The sequence below is a fragment of the Zingiber officinale genome, chromosome 1A (assembly GCF_018446385.1).
Source record: "Zingiber officinale cultivar Zhangliang chromosome 1A, Zo_v1.1, whole genome shotgun sequence".
In the NCBI taxonomy this organism is placed as follows: domain Eukaryota; kingdom Viridiplantae; phylum Streptophyta; class Magnoliopsida; order Zingiberales; family Zingiberaceae; genus Zingiber; species Zingiber officinale.
The window spans coordinates 29800123-29822737 of NC_055987.1; the positions used below are offsets into that span (position 1 = coordinate 29800123).

A 22615-nucleotide genomic window follows, 5' to 3' on the forward strand; every position below is an offset into this window, starting at 1 on the left:
GTAAGAAACCTTTCTTGGAATCTTACATACTAAAACGAGTAAGGATTGTATCTATGTATGAAGCTTGGGACAGACACAACATTCTTTTCTTGCGATCCCTTATTACTTTGATCCCAAGAATGTGTGCACACTCTCCTAAATCCTTCATATCAAATTGTTTGGACAACCATACCCTTACGTCTGATAATATCTTGACATTGTTGCCAATTAACAAAATATCATCTACGTATAGTACAAGAAATACCACCACGTTTCCGTTACACTTCTTATATACACAAGACTCATCCGGACTTTGAATAAATCCATATAACTGGATTACTTCATTAAAACGGATGTTCCAAGATCTTGAAGCTTGCTTCAGTCCATAAATGGACCGATTGAGCTTGCACACTAGATGCTCCTTGCCTTTTTCAATGAACCCTTCTGGTTGCCTCATATGGATGTTTTCCTCAAGACTTCCATTAAGGAAAGCTGTCTTGACATCCATTTGCCAAATCTCATAATCCATATGAGCAGCAATGGATAAGAGTATCCGGATAGACTTAAGCATGGCTACCGGTGAAAAGGTTTCCTCATAATCGATTCCCTCTTTCTGAGTGTACCCTTTCGCAACAAGCCTAGCTTTGAAGGTTTCTACCTTCCCGTCTGTCCCTCTTTTCCTTTTGTAGATCCACTTACATCCAACAGCTTTTACACCATCAGGTGGTTCTACAAGCTCCCAGACCTTATTAGAGTACATAGACTCTATTTCAGAATTCATCGCCTTTTGCCAAGATGCTGCATCTATATCTTGGAGTGCTTCGTCATATGTCCGGGGATCAGATTCATATTTACCCGGGATCAAGTCCAAAGACTCTCCCAAAAACATAAATCTCTCAGGCTGCCTCACAACCCTCCCACTACGACGAGGCACTGTCTATGGTTGTGTATCATATGTGACACGTGTTGCAGTCTCTTGTGGTACTTCATCTTGTACTGTTGGTACTAAAGTAGACGTGTCCTCTCTTAGTTCTTCTAAAACAACTTTACTACTGGGTTTGTGATCCATTATATAGTCTTCTTCTAAAAACTGGGCATTGGTGCTAACAATGACCTTCTGGTCTTTAGGACTATAAAATAAATCACCTTTCGTTCCTTTGGGATATCCTACAAACACACAAACTTCTGTACGGGATTCTAACTTATCAGCATCTAGTTTCAGCACATGTGCTGGACTACCCCAAATCCGAATATGTCTTAGACTGGGTTTTCGCCCATTCCACAATTCTATGGGAGTAGAAGAAACTGATTTAGAAGGTACTAAGTTCAGAACATACACTGCTGTTTCCAGAGCATATCCCCAAAACGAATTTGGTAATTCTGAATAACTCATCATCGATCTAACCATCTCCATAAGAGTCCTATTCCTTCGTTCTGCTACACCATTCTGTTGGGGGTTTCCAGGTTCAGACAATTGGGATTGAATCCCGACCTCTGATAAGTAATTCCTAAACTCTCCTAAGAGGTATTCGCCACCATGATCAGATCGTAGTGTCTTGATACTTTTACCTAATCGTTTCTCCACATCAGCCTTGTATTCTTTGAACTTATCAAAGCACTCAGACTTGCGGCGCATTAGGTAAATATATCCGTATTTTGAATAATTATCTATAAAAGAGACAAAATATTCAAAACCACCTCTTGCCTGGACAGACATAGGACCACACAAATCAGAATGAACCAATTCCAACACTTCTTTGGCTCTATACCCCTTGGCCTTGAATGACCTCTTGGTCATTTTACCTTCCAAGCAAGATTCACAAGTTGGAAAATTTTCCAACTCTAATGAACCCAAAAGTCCATCGGCTATTAGCCTCTGAATCCTACTTAAGTTAATATGACCAAGCCTTAGATGCCAAAGATATGCTTGGTTCATTTCCGAAGGTTCTTTTCTTTTATTTGAGTTAGAAGATGAGTTATAAATTTTCATGTTTTGCTTTGTGGAAGAAATTGGATTTAAAGTATACAAATTGCCAACTAATGTACCAGAACAGATAATCACTTTATTTCTCTTAATAACTACATCGTTACTGAAAGAAACTGAATATCCATCTAAAAACAGTTTAGAAACTGAAATTAAATTCTTTCTAAAACTGGGTACATAAAGACAATTTCTTAAAACCAAATTTCTATTACTACTAAAAGATAAGTAGACGTCTCCCACTGCAATAGCCGCCACCTTAGTAGCATTGCCCATGTAGACGGTAATCTCTCCTTCGCTTAGTCGTCGGGTTTGCAGACATGATCAGTGGCTCCCGTATCTACACACCAAGTGCTGGTAGATAACACCGCTAAACATGTTTCAACAACTAGAGCATGAGATATACCTTTGTTGTTCTGATTCCTACGAGGACAGTCCGCCTTCCAATGCCCTGACTGCTTGCAGATGAAGCACTTGCCCTTCGGCTTCTTCATTCCAGCTTTAAGTCCTGTACTCTGAGATTTATTCACTTTCTTTGCTGAACCAACTTGTTTCTTCTTCTTCTTTCCTTTCGGCTTAGAAGTAGAACCATTTTCAACATAGTGAATATGAGAGTTGTGACGAAACAATCCTTCTGCTGCCTGAAGTTCTGTCAGTAGTTCCGCAAATGAATATACCCTTTTATTCATATTGTAATTTAGGCGGAATTGCTCAAAACTTCTAGGTAGTGTTTGGAGGATCATATCGATCTGGGTTTCCCCATCAATTTCTCCTCCAAGGATCTGTATCTCGTTCAGATAAGTCATCATCTTTAGGATATGATCCCTCACAGGAGTACCCTCTTGCATGGTGGCTGTCATTATCTTTCTCATGGCTTCTTGTCTAGAAGCCCTATCCTGATGACCAAAGAGTTCCTTGAGATTGTTCATAATATCATAAGCTGTTGGTAAATCTTGATGCTGATGTTGCAATACATTTGACATTGAAGCCAAAATGTAACACCGCGCCATCTCATCTGCTTTTACCCATTTCCTATGATATTCAATCTCCTCTTGGGTAGATTCACCAGTAGGTGCATCAGGGCACTGCTCAGTCAGTACAAATTTATAGCTTTCAGCAGTAAGAACAATGTCCAGGTTCCTTTTCCAATCTATGTAATTAGGACCAGTAAGTCTATTCTGTTGAAGTATGATGGACAGTGGGTTGAAAGTCATCCTAAGAATCACAAATAACTTTTGGTCAGAACTCTAAATTTAGAATAATATTGATTCCTCAAACAATACTATTTTAAATTAACCAACACCTCAAAACACCATGAATTTTGTATGCCACGTTAGTGTGGACGTATACAAATTCAACATTTGTAAAAGGAGGGTTTTAACCCATTAATTTTATTATCTTGTCAACCTAACTTTTTGACAAATAAAATTAATAGTTGGTGTCTTTTGGTCACACAAATAATAGCAGTGACTCCGATGGGGAGGATACTATTAGATGTGTCTAAGTGTATACCATTACTTGACACTAAGTCCATTAATAAGATTATGCCCCTTCCGTTGGGGAAGATCACACGCTCTTAATTAATTTCCTATCCACAAACAAGCTCATCCGTTATGGAGGAAAGCACTCAGAGCCAACGCGCAAGCTTGTTTGCATCACTTACAAACCAGTAATGGAGACCATGGGATTTATTTAAAAATCCATCTCCCACTTAGTTATTTATAAACGAGGAATTTTAACTATGCTAGCCTACTAGTCATGTATACTAACATGCACACACAACACAATATAAAAGCAATAAATAAAAAAAATCTAATTTTCAACTCTTGTGGCTTTTATCTATAGTTGTCCTCCGTGTGTTGTCATCCCAAGCTGCTGCCATATTTGGCCACCGCCACCGGGTCTAGCCATCCATCTTGCTCCTAGTTCCGCCGCGCCTCTGGTCCTTAGAAGGTTCCACGCTTTGCAAGATTTGATCCGCGACATAAATAGAATTTTACATTTTAGATCCTATATTCCATAAAAGGAATGTACATGTATCTAGATCAAAAATAAAATCCTAATAAAACTAAATACAGCTCCTGCTGTATTTTTAATACAATTATGCACACACATATAAATGCCCTTGACATGTCCAAGGGTCCAATCACACATAATAACTAAAAGCCATAATAGTTGGATCCTGCATCCACAAAGTTAGCACATCCTACTATTAACCTGCCTAAATTATGTATGACATGTGCATAATTAAACTAATACCAAATACATAGAGGCAAAACCCTAGTTCTAATACCAATTGTTGGTTGCTACTCGGAAAACCTAGAGGTTCCACTGTACAAAAATTTTGTACAAAGGTCTGAACCTTTTCCTAACTACCATGTGTTCTTTTAAATTAAACTTGGATCGCCTGCGGAACTTAATACGTTTGATCCAAAGTTTAATCTATTTGTTCTTTTAGGTTTTGTCTTGGATCTCCTGCGGAACTTAACACGTTCGATCCAAATCACCTAAGTTATTAATTCCATTAAATATTAATTTCCATAATTGGTTCCCAGTACTCACGTGGCGAGGCACATGGCCTTCTTGGATATGGGAGCAACCACCACCGACTAGACAAAACCTTTTATAGAAATCTAATATTTAATTTCCTAAAATAACTTTAGGTTAACCGAAAAGAACAATCAAATCACAAGGAAAAATAAAACAAAAGAACACAACTTCGAAAAACATATTCGAAATACTAGAACGTAAGCTTCTTGTATTTGGTATTATTTCCATAAATAACTAGTATGATGCGGAAAGGAAAAATTACTAGTTATACCTTCTAGAAAGACCTCTTGATCTTCTACCGTATTCCTCTTCTAACCTCGGACGTTGTGTGGGCAACGATCTTCTGAGATGAGAAACCACCAACCACCTTCTTCTCCTCCTAGCAAGGTTCGACCAACAATAAGGAAGTTTCACCAAGGAAGAAGATCAAAACACCAACCAAGCTCCAAGAGATGCTAGCTTTCTCTCCTTCTTCTTCTTCTTCTCCAAGTAGTATCCGGCCTCCACAAAAACTCCAAGCAATAGGGATGTTTCGGCCACCACAAGAGGAAGAGAGGGAGAGGATGATGATGGCCGGCCACACCAAGGAACAAAAGAGGGAGAGAAATAATAGAGGTTGTATCTCATGAAGGCACCCCCACCCATTCTTTTATATTCCTTGGCCTAGGCAAATTAGGAAATTTAATTACAATAAAATTTCCTTAATTTCATTGACATGATTTAATTGAGAAAAATAAAATAAAATTTCCAATAAAAACAATATTGGTCGACCACATCAAAAGAAATAAATTAGACAAGTTTTAATCAACAAATTAAAACTTCCTAATTTGTTTTCGGAAATTTTAAAAATAAAATTTCTCTTCAAAAATCTCTTCATGGTTGATAAAAAGAAATTTCTATAATTTTAATTTAACAAGATGTGAATAATTTTTAAAGAGAAAATAAAATATCTCACCAATCTACAAATAAGGAAAGAGATCTAATATCTTTCTTTAATCTTTTGTAGATCTTTTACAAGAGAGATATTTTAATTTTAATTCTCTTTAATAAATTATATCTTCTACATAATAAAAATTAAAATTAAAATCCTTTTTAATTTAATATGGCCGGCCCCTCTAGCTTGGGTTCAAGCTAGGGCCGGGCCGGCCCTAGCTTGGTTCCCAAGCTAGCTTGGCCGGCCCCTATTAGGTGGGTATAGAAAGTGGGTATAGGTGGGTATAGTACTCTATAAATAAGAGGCTACGATAGGGACCGAGAGGAGGAATTGGTTTTGGTCTCCTGATAAAATTAAGCATCCCGTGTTCGCCCCGAACACACAACTTAATTTTATCAATAATAATTCATTCCACTAGAGAACTATTATTGAACTACCGCACCAATCCCAAATTACATTTTTTGGGCTCCTACTTATTATGAGTGTGTTAATCTCCTAATTAAGTGAGTTACTGACAACTCATTTAATTAATATCTTAGTCCAAGAGTAGTACCACTCAACCTTATCATCATGTCGGACTAAGTCCACCTGCAGGGTTTAACATGACAATCCTTATGAGCTCCTCTTGAGGACATTACCAACCTAGTATCTCTAGGACATAGTTTCCTTCTATAATCAACAACACACACTATAAGTGATACAATTTCCCAACTTATCGGGCTTATTGATTCATCGAACTAAATCTCACCCATTGATAAATTAAAGAAATAAATATCAAATATATGTGTTTGTTATTATATTAGGATTAAGAGCACACACTTCCATAATAACCGAGATCTTTGTTTCTTTATAAAGTCAGTATAAAAGAAACGACCTCAAATGGTCCTACTCATTACACTCTAAGTGTACTAGTGTAATTATACAGTCAAGATAAACTGATACCTAATTACACTACGACCTTCTAATGATTTGTTCCTTTCCATTTTGGTCATGAGCTACTGTTTATAATTTATAAGGTACTGATAACATCATCTTCTGCATGTGACACCACATACTATGTTATCTATAGTATAAATTAATTGAACAACTACAACTAAATGTAGACAATTTGACTAAATGTGATTCTTTATTCATATTGAATGTTTACAAAGCTTAGGCTTTCAGTATACACTCCAACAAGTCCAATAACCTATAAGATAATGTTAGCACAATAATAATATAAAGTAGTAATTAAATTCTCTCTCCTCGAGACTAGGATCTAGTTAGGGTCTCAACTTAGGTTTCCAAAATTGACCTAAATTGTATCGACGCCTACTGCCTCTTTAAACAGAGATGCATCCTCACTTAGTCACTCTCCTCTAGTGACTTACCTCTATTTACTAGGTGTAGAGTTACCTCCGAAATCACACATCCGTACTTCGAAAATCAAACATCCCGACCCATAGAATCACACATCTGGTATTTTTTGAATCAGGAATCACACATCCCGGTCTACCAGAATCGCACATCTGGTCTTCTTCAATCAGGAATCACACATCTCAACCCTTGCTAGAATTCACATCTGGACTTCTACTTATCGAGAATCGAACATCCTGACTTACCGGAATCACACAGCCGGTCTTCAACCAATCAAGAATCGAACATCCTGACTAGGTTTAGTCAACCCTGCACACTCGATAACAAGGTTTGACTACGACAACACCTAACTTAACTCACTTGTTATTCATCAAAATTTAAGTTACACTGTTAGTGTAAATTGCACTAACACATATGTGTATAGTGTGTACTATAGGTGATTATTCTTTGGTTATTCATATTTGTATACACGTGTATCATGAGAAAATTAAACATGATTTACATCAATGAACTTTTTCTTAGTTTGCTTTCTTCTTGCTTGTATTTACCTCTTGGTGGTGGAAAATACAATATCACTTTATCTCCAAGCATCCAAGAACCAACAGTGAAGAGTGGAGAAGAAGATATGTTGATTTGAATCCTTCAAACGCCTTATATCCCACGGATTAGGGTTCCCAATCAATTGACCTCACCTCCAATCGATTATCACGTCAGATATGAGCACATTTAGTCATCCAAATCTCACAATGGCTCTTTTCTTCTTCTCTCAATTGATTAGCCAATCGATTAACTGACTTCAATTGATCACCTAATCGATTACGAAGCCCACTATGTGATCACGAGTTCCTCCCAATCGATTACCTAATCGATTAAACTCCTCATGATGAAGCTACTGCGCTTCGTGAAAAATCCCACTTCAATCGATTACCTAATAGATTGAAGAGGGATGAATCAATTAGCCATTGGATTCGACACCTCTCTGTTATTATAAAATTTACCTCAATTGATTACCCAATCAATTGGCTTCTAGATGAATTGATTACCCGATCAATTCACCACGCCTCCTTGTGACAACACTCCCAATTGATCCACTGATCTATTGCCCAATCGATTGCTCTAACCCTAACTTGCTTAACCCAATTCTAGGTTTCCTTGCCCAACCTCCCATCAACCATGACCTGTTGGGACTTCTCCACCAAGTGTCCGGTCTATCTTTGACCCACTTGTACTTTGCCAACTTTCCATTGGGCTTTCTATCATCAAGTGCGGTCCTCCTTGACCCACTTAGAATTTTCTCTTACCTAACCATAGTTAGGACTTTCCTCTTGCCAACGTACGACCCTCCCAGTCCCACTTGGACTTTCCTTTGCCTAACCCCAGTCAGAAATTTACCCTTGCCAAACTACGGTCCTCCTTGACCCACTTGGACTTTTCATTGCCAACGTACAGTCCTCCTTGACCTACTTTGAATTTCCTTTATCTAACCTCCGGTTAGGGCTTTCCAGTCAAGTATCTAATCCTCCATGATCTACTTGACTCTCATCTCACATATCGTCCCACATATTGTCCAAACATTGAAACTCAAGCTCGAACTCACTCGAGCTTAGTTAAATGGTCAACCTTGACCTGAGGATGATTGCACCAACAATCTCTCAACATATAAATGCGTGTCTTCGGTGGTTTCTCTTTGGTTATTCATGTTGTTTAGTAGACACCTATTAGTTTATAGTGATGACTATATATGTGGTAATGAGTATTGCTCATCATTGCATTGTATGCATATTGCCAACTATTTTTTCCTTGTGGTTAAGAGAGTCATCAGTCATATTATTTGCCCACTTGGTCACTCGAGGTAGTGGTAGCTGGATTTATGTGCAACTCATCATGTCGTACACACTTGGCCGCTCAGGGGTAGTGGTAGTTGGAGTTACATGCAGACAGTAACCCCTCTTGTTATGTAGCTAGATAGCTACTTTGCATATTATCCACTCAGTCGCTCAGGAGTAGTAGTAGCTGGAGTTGCATACATTGTCATAGTCCTGCTTACTCGGCCACACAGATGTCGTGGTAGCTAGAGTGGTGTTTAGGAGTGACTATGCATATGCATGATGTGTGTTGCATATGCATGTAATATGTGTTGCATATGCATGTGATAGGTGTTGCATTTGCTATTATATGTATTGCATATTCCTGTGATATGTTGCATATGCTTGAGATACGAATTGTTGCATGTGCTTGACATTGACATGCATGTTATTGGTATGTATATGTTATAGATGTTAATCTTTACTTATCATACGTAGCTAGATAGCTACATCCTATCTGCCCATGAGATCATTTGTGGTAGAGCATATTCCTACATATAGTGACCTTGACATTTCAGACTAACCACGAGGTCATTCGTAGTAGAACGTTCTCTCGCAGTCCATAGCTAGATGTCTTGATCATTTGTATTTCCCATGATAGAGCGATTGCTCCCATGCATATTGATATTTCTATTATTTATACTTGTACATGCATGTGAAGTACCCATGTTGATCATTATTTATCATGGCTCATTGTATTATACATGGCTAAGCATGTTGATATATGTAGTTGATACATTCTTATGGTTATCATCTATTGGTGAGTATTACCTTTGAGATTGTATCCCTTTTCTTTCCTTATATTTAGTTCATGCACTATCTTCTATTACCCGCAGAGTCATTTGGACTCAGTATCCATTTATGCTCTTTCTTCCTTAAGTAGCAAATTGATGATATATGGAGTCGCTTGGAGGTCCTGTCTGCCAATCCCACATCATGTCGAGAGTTTTCAATGTTGTTTCTTTTTGTATTTGCTTGCACTTTGAGTTCTCCGAACTTGTTTCATATAGTAATTGACTTGTATGTAGATTTTGATCCTGTTGAGTATTTATTCTTAGTTATGGTACTTATTATGTTTAAGTCATGTCGACACACAGTTGATTCAGTTTTATATTTGAGTGGATTTTGTATATCTTTACATTCGATAGTTAGTTATTATTATCTTCCGTGATTGTGTTTATACCAGCTATATAGTCATGTATCATGTTATTTCTACCATTGTCACAAGGGAATACCGTTCATTCCGTAGGACAAGTATACCTCCGGGGCATGATAGAATAATATCGTAATATGTGATTCATACCATATATACTATAGTAATAATAAAGATAGTAGAAGAATGGATTCCTGCTTCTCTACTATGTGAGACAATTGAGATTTTAAAATAATCTTTGAAGTTTTAATCGGTGTCTGCTTCTTTAGTATATATCCTAATGACTATGCTTGACTCAGTTTATGAAACATGACTAAAAAACGACTGATTAAAATGAATAAATTCTAATTAAAAAATAAGATTAAAATTGTTTTACATCTTTTACGTTTATTCACTAGTCGACCAATTATATATTTTTTATTTAGTACTAAAATATAATTATAAGTAATTGTAATAATTTAAGATATTTAATATGTTTTTGATATAATAGTTGTATAAAGAATTAAAGAGGTTCATATTTATATAAATGATTTTATTTAAGGTAAATGTAAGATATTGATGTCTTTAATTTATTTTTAAGAGCGAGTATATAAAGTGTGACAATTTTCATAACTTTAATTGCTTAGTATGTTTATTGCCATATGAATATTTTTTTTTTCAAATATGAGTTAGATATTCTTATTTGATTTTTCAACAATTTACCAAAGGGCGCACGTGAAAACCTAAATTTATGAGAAGGCGTATGCTACTTTGGTATTTACCAAAGAGCGCACTTTTTTAAATGCATTTCCTATTTTACCCTCCTGATAATTTGACTTATTCTACTGTTTTTCTTTTCTTCACTATATTTCTCTCTCTTCTCTGTCGGCAGAAGATAGGAATAACATTAGTCAATTTTTAATCACATTTTAATACATTTGAAGAAGCCAAAATACATAATGGACACCATATTTGGACTTCTTGCAATTTTAGAAATCCACAAGAACTGAAATGGGTGCAATCGGAGCTTTCTAGGTCGATCAGTGGATTTCGGTTAAAACCCACTGATGGACCTAGAGAGCTCCGATTGCACCCATTTCAGTTTGTATGGATTTCTAAAATTGCAAGGAGTTCAAATATGGTGTCCATTATTTATTTTGGCTTTTTATAGATGTTAACAAGCAAAATCAAAGAATCGGCATAAAAGCCCACGTTGGGCCTGATATGGAATCATATCAGACCCAACGTGGGCTTGATATCATTCCATATCAGGCCCAACATGGGCCTGATATCATTCCATATCAGGCCCATGTTGGGCCTGATTTGAGTCCATATCAGGCCCAATGTGGGCTTTTTTACCGATTCTTTGATTTTGTTTGTTAACATCTATAAAAAGTCAAAATAAATAATGGACATCATATTTCAACTCCTTGCAATTTTAGAAATCCATAGAAACTGAAATGGGTGCAATCGGAGCTCTCTAGGTCCATCAATGGGTTTTGACCGAAACCCACTAATCGATCTAGAAATCTCCGATTGCACCCATTTCAGTTTCTATGAATTTCTAAAATTACAAGGAGTGAAAATATGGTGTCCATTATTAGTTTTGGCACCCCTAGTGGTGGACCAGAGGTTTTGAAAAACCCTAAATCTCTCTTTATTTTTTTTATTTTTTTATTTTTTGTTGTTACTAGGCCTGATATCTCCTTTGAGATTGGGCCTGATATGGGAGATATCAGGCCCACATTGGGTATGATAAGATATCAGGCCCAACGTGGGCATGATATCTCTTCATATCACGAAAAAAAAAAGAAAAAAGGAGATTTAGGATAAACCTTTCTGAGGAATGCTAAAAATAATAATGGACACCATATTTGGATTCCTTGCAATTTTAGAAATCCACAGAACTGAAATGAGTGCAATCGGTTTTCTAAGTCGATTAGTGGGTTTGGTCAAAACCCACTATGGACCTAGAGAGTCTGATTGCACCCATTTTAGTTTCTATGAATTGCAAGGAGTTCAAATATGGTGTCCATTATTTATGGCTTTTATAGATGTTAACAAGAAAAATCAGAATCGGCATAAAAGCCCACATGGGTGCGATATGGACTCAAACCCAGCGTGGGCACGATATGGAATGATATCGAGGCCCTGATATGATTCCACTCGCCCAATGTGGCTTTATGTTGATTCTTTGATTTTGCTTGTTAACATCTATAAAAAGCCAAAATAAATAATGGACACCATATTTGAACTTCTTGCAATTTTAGAAATCCATAGAAACTGAAATGGTTGCAATCGGAGCTCTCTAGGTCCATCAGTGAGTTTTGACCGAAATCCACTAATCGACCTAGAAAGCTCCGCTTGCACCCATTTCAGTTTCTATGAATTTCTAAAATTACAAGGAGTTAAAATATGGTGTCCATTATTATTTTTGGCACTCATAGTGGTGGACCAGAGGTTTTGAAAACCCTAAATCTCTCTTTATTTCTTTTTTTTTTAATTTTTTGTTGTTACTAGGCCTGATATCTCCCATATCATGCCCACATTGGGCCTGATATGGGGAGATATCAGGCCCACATTGGGCTTGATATGAAGAGATATCAGGCCCAACGTGGGCATGATATCTCTTCATATCAGGCCTAAACAAAAAAAAAAGGGAAAAAAAAGAAAGAGAGATTTAGGGTTTTTCAAAACCTCTGGTCCACCACTAGGAGTACCAAAAATAATAATATGGATGCAATCAGAGCTTTCTAGATCGATTAGTGGGTTTCGGTCAAAACCCACTGATGGACCTAGAGAGCTCCGATTGCACCTATTTCAGTTTCTATGGATTTCTAAAATTGCAAGGACTGAAAATATGGTGTCCATTATTTATTTTAACTTTTTATAGATGTTAACAAGCAAAATCAAAGAATCGGCAAAAAAGCCCACATTGGGCCTGATATGGACTCAAATCAGGCCCAACGTGGGCCTGATATGGAATGATATGAGGCCCACATTAGGCATGATATGATTCCATATCAGGCCCAACGTGGGCTTTTATGTCGATTCTTTGATTTTGCTTGTTAACATCTATAAAAAGTCAAAATAAATAATGTACACCATATTTGAACTCCTTGCAATTTTAGAAATCCATAGAAATTGAAATGAGTGCAATCGGAGCTCTCTAGGTCCATCAGTGGGTTTTGACTGAAACCCACTGATCGACCTAAAAAGCTCCGATTACACCCATTTCAGTTCCTGTGGATTTCTAAAATTGCAAGGAGTCCAAATATGGTGTCCATTATTTATTTTGGCTTCTTCAAATGTATTAAAATGTGATTAAAAATTGACTAATGTTATTCCTATCTTCTGCCGACAGAGAAGAGAGAGAAGAGAGAGAAGAGAGAGAAATATAGTGAAGAAAAGAAAAACAGTAGAAAAAGTGAAATTATCAGGAGGGTAAAATAGGAAATGCTTTTAAAAAAGTGCGCTCTTTAGTAAATACCAAAGTAGTGTACGCCTTTTGGTAAATTTAGATTTTCACGTGCGCCCTTTGGTAAATTGCCGTTGATTTTTTATAGCTGGACTTGAACGAGAGATTTTAATAATAGGCGTGTAGGCGTGCAGTTGTTATGCAACTACATGCTGCTATGTGTAATTTTGGAAAACGTCTCATTCATTCTTTATAAAAGTGTTAAAAACTCTTTAGGACGGTCTAGTGACTAGCGCATGATGTATTTTCAATTTTCAATTTACGATTTGAATCTCGACATAGTTAAAATAAATATCTTTCTTATGTGTCAATTACTATTTTAAAAATTAATAGCTATCAATGATTTATCACATATATCCTCTTCTTTTGCATGAAAAGAACATTCTCTCCTATAGGAATTTGGCTTATAGATTCAAGGGTGATTTATCGTGTTTTTCCCGGTGATGGAGACACAAATACAACAAAATTACAAATCAATAGAAGTGAATTTATCTTTTTTATTATGGACTTGAATTGTTAAAAAGTACAACAACTAGGGGGAGAAGAAAATTCTAGCAATGATTCTAGATAGGTGAATTTATCTTTTTAATCATGTTTAAATTGAATTATTTTTTAACCTCTTAGTCCGGCATTAGTACTCCTGTTCATACTTTAAGCCTAACAGTACGTGGAAAAGAAAACTGCTTTAATTTATATAGAGGCGATTATAGAAAAATTAGTTTCTTAAGAGTACGCCTGACAGAATCTGAGGCAGAGCCAAACAGAAAATGTACAACAACTAGTAAATGGGCAACTTAAATACATTGTAGAAAGCAAAACAACGTTGACCAACTAGTTGCCATGCAATTTTATCATGGCAGGAACTGCAGTACAATTAAGTGCAGTCAGTGGGATGAAATGGAAGACCTTTGCTCCAAAGTGAACCTGCAGAAGAAAGGGCTCGCCAATGATAGCACTATTTGTTAGTTATTTTATTTTATGTCTTGATCCTATTCAAAAATTAAGAAGACGATTAGTTGAAAACATAATTCAGGTAATAATTGAAAGAAGACTCTTTGCTATCATATAAAATTAGGAGTATTAATGTCGGGATAGGAAAGAGGTTTTTATTATTAGCCCTCCGATGCTTGTTAGTTTTCAGTTCAATGGAAAAGAATAGAAGAAATGAACAATAGCAAAGAGCGTATAGGATAATAAAATATCTTATACCTTCACCTGTAGATATAGACCTTTTTTTTATAGTGCCATTACAATGTCTGTGCATGCATTTGAAAGCATGTGCACATTTCCAAAACTTTCTAAGAAAAGACAAGTCAGAAAAATGTCTCTGACACCTTTCCTTAAACAACCACGTAAATCTTTGATGTGACAGACTAGAAGTTTCTAAAGTACGATTTGCTTACAGGATATTCTCTATTGTCGGCGGCACAAACTTCTAAAAAAGTATGATAAGATGTGTTCGTGGGTCTCGTTATAAGCCGACGGAGGCCACTCGGTTGGGACATCACTAGCTCGACCGTACTGAATGGAGCTATCGGTCTTTTCTTCACTCAGTCTTACTGTTATTGAAAAGGCGTATTGCATCCGATCAGACCTAAGGTCCAATCGGCCAGGACGGTGGACCAGATAACTTAATATTGAGCTCTTAACCTCAGTTGCAAGTGCAGAGGACGGTCGCTCGGACGATCTAATCGGTCCTTCATGGCCACTTGGCCAATCTTGCCTGATCCATAGTCCGTGATCTCGTAGTCTCCCCAACCCTATAATTTTTGACCGTTTGACTTTGACTTTCACGTCAATTAATTTTCACTACTTTAATCTATTTTTTTTTAGGGGATCATCTTCATCACCGTATCATAGCAATAGAATGACAATTTGTTAGGTATTTTGCCTTTGAAAGTGACCATTTAGGGGAGGATAAGAACGTAGCAAATATTTCATTGCTACGAATTAATCTCCAGGCTATCTGTCCACGGAACAAGTAACATTAGTCTTGATCATTCGTGAGGAGGGCAGCAAGAACTTGTGAGAGCAGCATGCACAAATACTGCAACTACAGACACTAACATTTTCATTCAAGTGAATCAGCCCACTTTGTAGGAGTAGCTCGATCGTGCCAGAGTATCTTGCACCACTATCTATCACTAACCCTGAAATCTTGGAATATATACAGCAAATAACCAAACTTGGAAGGACCATGATATATTGAATTAATTACTGCCCTTGGTTCAGTGGTAAGTATTTAAAATAAGACCTTAGAGGTCAAAGATCAAATCTCTATCTATAGAGAATTTTACCATCTCTGTAGACCTCGCTCCTGGGAAAATGACTAGCTAGATGCTCCGTTCTAGTGTTGACTAAATGAAGATTTATCGTTGTCCTGCGTGTCATAAAAAGCATTAGTATCAGACCTGGAAAGGGGTCCTCGATATTAATCCTCCGACGCTCAAGTCAGTAGTCGAGTTTTTGAGAAGAATAATAAAAGAAATGTAGCAAAGTGAGCGTAGAAAAATGTAGCATTGCATACCTTCGCTTGTAGGTGAAGATTTTCTTTTATAATGTCACTATTATGTCTATATACGTATTTTGAGGCATTTTCAAAGAAGGATAAGCCATAAAGTGACTCTGACATATTTTCTAAAATAAGCATGAAAATCTCTATAATTGGACAGGCTGAAAACTTCTTAAGTACGATTTACCTGCAAAATATATCTTATCCTCTATGGCACAAAAAGCCAAAAAATCATATTAATTTATTGGGTTGTGGAACCTGCCACAGACTACTTTGACCAATCAATCATATCCTCGATATAGTTCGACCGGCTGTGACTTCAAAGGAGTACTTGATCTATGTTTATTTGTGCAGTCGATTACTCAACTTTCACTCGACTTCTTCACTCTAACTAGGTGTCTAGTACATCCGATCGGACCCTATGTTCGATGGGCGGGGGCACTCAGTTGGGATAATGGATGCTTGACCGCATACTTCCTCATACTTCATCATTGATTATGCAATCCAATGTTGAGGCCATCCTAACCGGAGGGTCCGGTCAGGCATGACCTTGGTTTAACACTCACGGTTCGCTCGACATGGAGGTCCGGTTGGGCTTTCTCTTGATCTAAATGATGTTGACAACCCCTTGACCTTTACCTTTACTTTAACTTTCACATCAGCTGACCTCCTAGATCTTAACCCCTCTCAAAGGGGCCCACCATAAACACTATATCGTAGGTCTCCCCTTCAAATCCAGTCAAAGGAGGCTATAAGTCCGACTGATTGGACTCTGATGTTTGCCTGAGCCTCTTATCCTCTGATCGGGAGATTTTGTGCTATACCGCCGATCGGCTAGAACAAATATTATACTTAGCCATTCTTACCTACGATATTCTTGATGTTCGATTAGCTAGTCCAGCGTCGTCGAGTGGCTTAGTTTAACGAGATACCCCCCCCCCTCGATCGGACATTCGCTTATAATATCTACTCGGATTAAGCTGATGTCATCTTGAATCCTTGGAAATCGAGTAAATCACTTACCATTGATGTAAAGTATGTCAAACACAGCTTTTCATCGTAAGCTTGTTTATTGCCTCTCATCCCTCATTAATGCAACCTATATTGTGTTGACATGTGTCGCACACCTGTACATGAAAATATCTAATGTGAAAAGCGACTATTGTGATTTGATGTGACAGTTACCTTTTTAAATTTTAACGGACCAGATTAAATCTCCTCTTTAATTTCTGGATCAAACGACTGTCAATAACTAACACTAGGGTTTTTAAAAGCCCCCTCTTCGATGCACTGTAACGCCTTCTCTCCTCCTCTTCATCTCCTTCATCTTCTATTTGTCGCCGGCGATTAGCATTCAGTAAGTCTCCCTTTTTCTCCTTTTCTTTGATCTTCGATATTCTCCCTCGATGGCTCCCTCGCCTACTCCTCCTCCTTCCATTCCCATATTTTGGTACACCTCTACTTCATCCTTCTTCAATGGAGATGAAGTAGATCAAATGAAACTCACGTATTGCACTCCTTGTAATTATCAAATTGTTATCCCTTCCGGTTATGATCATCCTCATACTCCTCTGAATGGTTTCATAACTTTCTTTAAAGATCAGCTTTATGTCGGCCTTCACTTTCCTCTGCATCCCTTTTATTCTGTCGTTTGTGCCTACTTCCATATACCCTACAACAACTAGTGTCTAACTCCTTTAGGCTACTATGTGAGGTAATAACATTATTCTGCTTGTATGAGATTTTCCCTAGATCCCTGCATTTTTAACTACTTTTATTATTCAAAAAAATCTGAGCCGTGCGTTTTTCTATTCCAAGCCCGAGTGGGCGTCGTATACTTTAAAAAAATTCCCTCTTCTAATAAGGGCTAGAAATCCTATTATTTTTACCTTCGACTCCTCAACCCAGTGGTCTTCCTGACCGATTGGCAAATGGAGCTACTCAACTCTCCCGAACTAGGCAAATATCGTTGGGAGCTAGTCTACTTAGAAGTCATTGCTCAATTGACCAGCTTAAAGTTTCATATTCACATGCTATTCCTCAAGGGTGTATTATATATGTTTGGGCTGAGTCCCGTTCATACTCCGCTGCCTGACTCTTTTGGTGAGAAATCCCTCCATATGTTGTTTTTTAATCTAACTTATTTTCTTTTCTTTGTGTAGCTAAGTAATGTGGAAGACTTTGCTGAGTGAGCCCACCAAATTAACTAATGAAGAACTTGATGTTCGTGGAGCCGCCAAGATGGAGAGCCACAAGCTCTTGGCGATCAGACCATTTGAAGGGTTGACCGACGGAGAAGGAGCGAGCCAAGTAGTAGAGAGTGGCGCAACCCCCTACATTGAGGAGTTGCCCCCTGAGCGCCCTTCCCTAATGTCCATCATAGTTCCTTTAAAGCCCACCACTGATTCTAAACCCTTGATCCACCGCCAACGTCGCAAAAGATGCCGCATGGAGACTCATGTCCAATTGGTGACCTTTATACCACAGGCATCCGCCGACGCATCAACTGGCTACCATCATCAGAGTAAGGAGAGAGTTCTACCTCAACGATTCCTAAAGTGGTGGCTGGTCGGATCTCTACTACTCCCTCTAATCGAACTCCCTCTCTATCCGAGTTGCCGACCGACCCCCTCCTTGCTCAACCCATTGCGTATCTATGACACCACCAACCAAACCAATGTGACCAGTATCAACGGTATGTTCATCTCCTCTCTCTATATCTAAAGGTAAGTCCAAATTCACTTTGACAGAGCCGAGCGGTCTAGGCCAGCAGAAGAAAATATGGGTCATCCTTAGGCTGCCTAATCAGAACTTGCTGTCAACACATTCTGTCGAGTCCTTGGCTCTAAAGCACCATATTAGGACCCAAGGACCCTTATCCCAGATTTGGGCAGATGCACGGGCCTAAATGGCTGTCAATTCCTCCGAGGAGCTAGTCGACTATTATAATCAATGGGCCATGGATGTAAGTCCCTTAACAATCTTACTCTTATTATTTATTCTTTCTAAGGCTTTTTCTATTTTGGCAATTCTAGGTCAATGACTTAGAACTTAGCTAAAAATTGGCTCGGCTAAGCCATGAGCACAAGAAGTTACAAGACTCTATTGGCCAAGTGGGCACCTCCAATGATCAATCCGATCGACTTTCACAGGAAGTAGCCCAACTGAAGAGGGGAAGATAGAGACCCAATCTGAGTAGTTACTCGGGTCCAAACAAGCATTAAGCTTAGAGAAAGACAAAAATCACGACCAAGCCGTCCAGCTCGAAAGGCTAATGAAGCAGGCCCAAACCTATGAGTCATGCATCAACTCGACTAACGCCAAAAAATTGAGGGCCATCAACAACTTAGATATTAAGAACAAGGAAGCCTGCACTTTAACCAAGAAGCTTGAAGTGAATCTACTTTGCTCACCTAACAGGTTAGCTTAACGGTCGAACAAGTGACACAAGACCTTCAGCTCAGGGAGCATTAGAGGATCATTAATGAGAAGGACGTCGAGATGAATGCTTTTAAAGTTAAACTGGAGGCCTCCAAAGCTTAATTTGCCAAGTATAAAGAAGCAGAACCCGATCGATAGGAAGCCTTCAAAGTGGAGTACCTGCGCTCTTGAAGCTTTAATCAGATGTTGGCCAATCGGACAAACAAAATATTCAGATACAGCTCTGAGGGGATCATCAAACAGCTGAAGGATGGCGAGTATCTAGCCAAGGAAATCCCTAAAAATTTCATCAAACGTCAGAAGATCATGAAGATCATTCTTGAGGACACCTTTGCCGACCATGCTTAACTCTCTTTTTTAAAATGCAGTAACTTTGTAAATTTTTCTAACGATTTGTATTCCTATTAAGAACTAAATATTTTGCCTTGTCTGTGTGTATATAATGCTTCTAAGCTTTCAAGACTTTATACCTTAGCATTTTACAATATTGCTGGCTCTCTGAAACTTACCCAAAATATATGATGAGAGTGTAGGACTTTAGGTGTGGGAGCAAACCCACTTATAACTCTCTCAAACGGCGCAAGAGTTTGGGACTTGGGCGTGAGAGCATGCTCACTTATAACTCACCTGAATGGCTCGAGAGTCTGGTGTAAGGTAATAGGTTGCTAAACACGCAAATGCGCAGCGAAAAAACCTATTACCCCAGAAGATCCATGCGAAGGGAAACAAGACTTTATACTAAGTTAGATCTAAAACATGATGAAGTATACCTTTGTTGCGTGCTCACGGACTCCTGATAGCTCGGATCATAGCACGATCTCATATTCGCGCCTCTACGGTACCACACGAACAAGTGTTCGTTTGTCTCACAAACTCACAAAAGGAGAAAGGTTGTGCTAGAAACCTTGAAGGTGGATTTTCGGCCAAGGAGAAGAGGAGCAAGAAGAATGAAGATTAAGTCCAAAATGAAGAGCAAAAAGCTTAAGTATTTTCATCCAATGAAACACTTAATTAGCATTAATGGCCTTAATGAGCATTTACACTCCATTAAGGACCAAACTTGTAACTCTTCATTTTGAAGGAGTGTAACTCATTTCAATTTCGAAAATTGAATAGGATAAATAATCATTGAATTTCAAAATTCAATGATTATTTCCATTAATCTTCACTTGAGTCTAACTCAAGTCTCCTCACTTGAGTCTAACTCAAGTCTAATTCACTTGAGTCTAACTCAAGTCTAATTCAATCGAGTTTTTACTCAATTGATCTCATGCAATTCAAATTCAATGAATCACTATTTTATTAATTTGAATTGACTCCTTGAGTCTAGTTTGAATTAGACTTAATCTAACAATTAGATCCAATTGAGTCCAACTCAATATGTCCAATTCGGTTAGACTTAATCCTATGATTTATTATATGAATCTATCTCCAAATCTACTTGTTCTTTGTGTGTGACCCAATAGGTTCTCGTAACGTTGGTAATGTACCTAAATCAACATTTAGATACATAAGCAATGAGTGGCATCTAGCAAGACATCATTGCTACCCAAGTGACGAGAAGGTCAAGATCCGACCTAACCTGCCCGTGACTATTATCTTGTATGACTTTATCTCTCTATCCTTGATATCTAGGTTGATCAATGAGGCATAGACCATGTCATCCTCTTATCAACCTTTGTGTTTCTTGATCTCTAAGTAGACACACTCAATCAAATAAGCTCAATATCTCATATTGACTCATTTGCGCATAGTCATGCTTTCTTGTGTCCAACTAATCAAGTGGCCCACAGATATCGCTTTCATCATATGGAAGGGATAGATCTCATCTACATCACTCACATCCCTCCGCATAATTCATTACATACCCAGTGATCGACTTTATTGTCCACCTTGTTACAAGTGACGTTTGCCGATACCAAAGTACACAACTCCTTATGTAGGGAACCGTAGTGACTTCAGGTCTAAGGACTATTCATACCAATAGTCACATGAGAATGTTTATGACACTCATATAACGATCCATGAAACATTCTCATGGTGGGTCATTCAGTATATATTCTCTAATATATACTTATGTGTCAACCTGATATCTCATATCCATGACTTATGAGATCAAGTCATCCGTTGACCTACATGCTAGTCTCAACGAATTAATATTGTCCTTGTATATTAATGCTTGACTAGGAATAGTTAAGAGTAGTGTTCTCTATAATATCTCACTATCAATTCAACCAATTGATATATTGTAGATAAGAACCTACTACCCAAGGACATTATTATACTTATTCATTTGGCACTGAACTGAAATAAATATAATAACCAACTTTGCCTTTTATTAATAATGATATATGATACAATAATGTGCCATTTACAATCATCTCATAATTGGTACTAGGGCTAATACAAACATTTGGGATATAGTTATAAGAGCATGCTCATTTATAATTTGCCTAAGCGGCGCAAGAGTCTGTGACTTAGTCGTAAGAGCATGATCACTTATAACTTGGTCAAACAACGCAAGAGTCTAGGACTTGGGCGTAAGATCATGCTCACTTATAACTCACCCGAATGGCATGAGAGTCTGGGACTTGGGGGTGAGAGCATACTCACTTATAACTCGCCTGAGAGGCACGAGAGTCTGGGACTTAGCTGTGAGAGCATGCTCACTTATAACTCGCCTGAGTAGCACAAAAGTCTAGGACTTAGGCGTGAGAGCATGCTCACTTATAACTCACCTAAATGACATGAGAGTCCGAGACTTAGTCGTGAGAGCATGCTCACTTATAACATGCTCGAGCGGCATGAGAGTTTGATACTTAGTTGTGAGAGCATACTCACTTATAACTCGGTCGAATGACGTGAGAGTTTGGAACATGGGCATGAAAGCATGCTCACTTATAACTTACCCGAGCGACACAAGAGTCTGGGACTTAGGCGTGAGAGCATGCTCACTTATAACTCATGAGAGTGGTGCGATAATCTGGGACTTAGACATGAGAGCATGCTCACTTATAACTCACCTGAGCGGCATGAGAGTTTGAGACTTAGCCATGAGAGCATGCTCACTTATAACTCGGTAGAAGAATGTGAGAGTCTGGGATTTGGGTGTGAGAGCATGCTCACTTATAACTTGGTCAAACGGCGTGAGAGTCTAAGACTTGGGCGTGAGAGCATGCTCACTTATAATTTGCCTAAATAGTGCGAGAGTCTGGGACTTGGGCGTGAAATCATGCTCACTTATAACTCGCCCGAATGGCGCAAGAGTCTGGGACTTGGACATGAGAGCATGCTCAGTTATAACCCACCCGAACGACATAAAAGTGTGGGACTTGGTAGTGAGATAATGCTCACTTTTAACTTGCCCGAATGACGCGAGAGTCTGGG

General features: G+C 38.2%; 1 protein-coding gene across 1 annotated transcript; it reads right to left on the reverse strand.

Moving 5' to 3' along the window:
* Positions 1–2514: 2514 nt before the first annotated feature.
* LOC122001808 lies at positions 2515–3162 on the reverse strand (the record flags this gene model as incomplete). Its single annotated transcript, XM_042556751.1, has 1 exon — positions 2515–3162. A coding segment is annotated over one exon (648 nt), but the record flags the coding sequence as incomplete, so codon positions are not given.
* Between the last annotated feature and the right edge of the window lie 19453 nt (positions 3163–22615).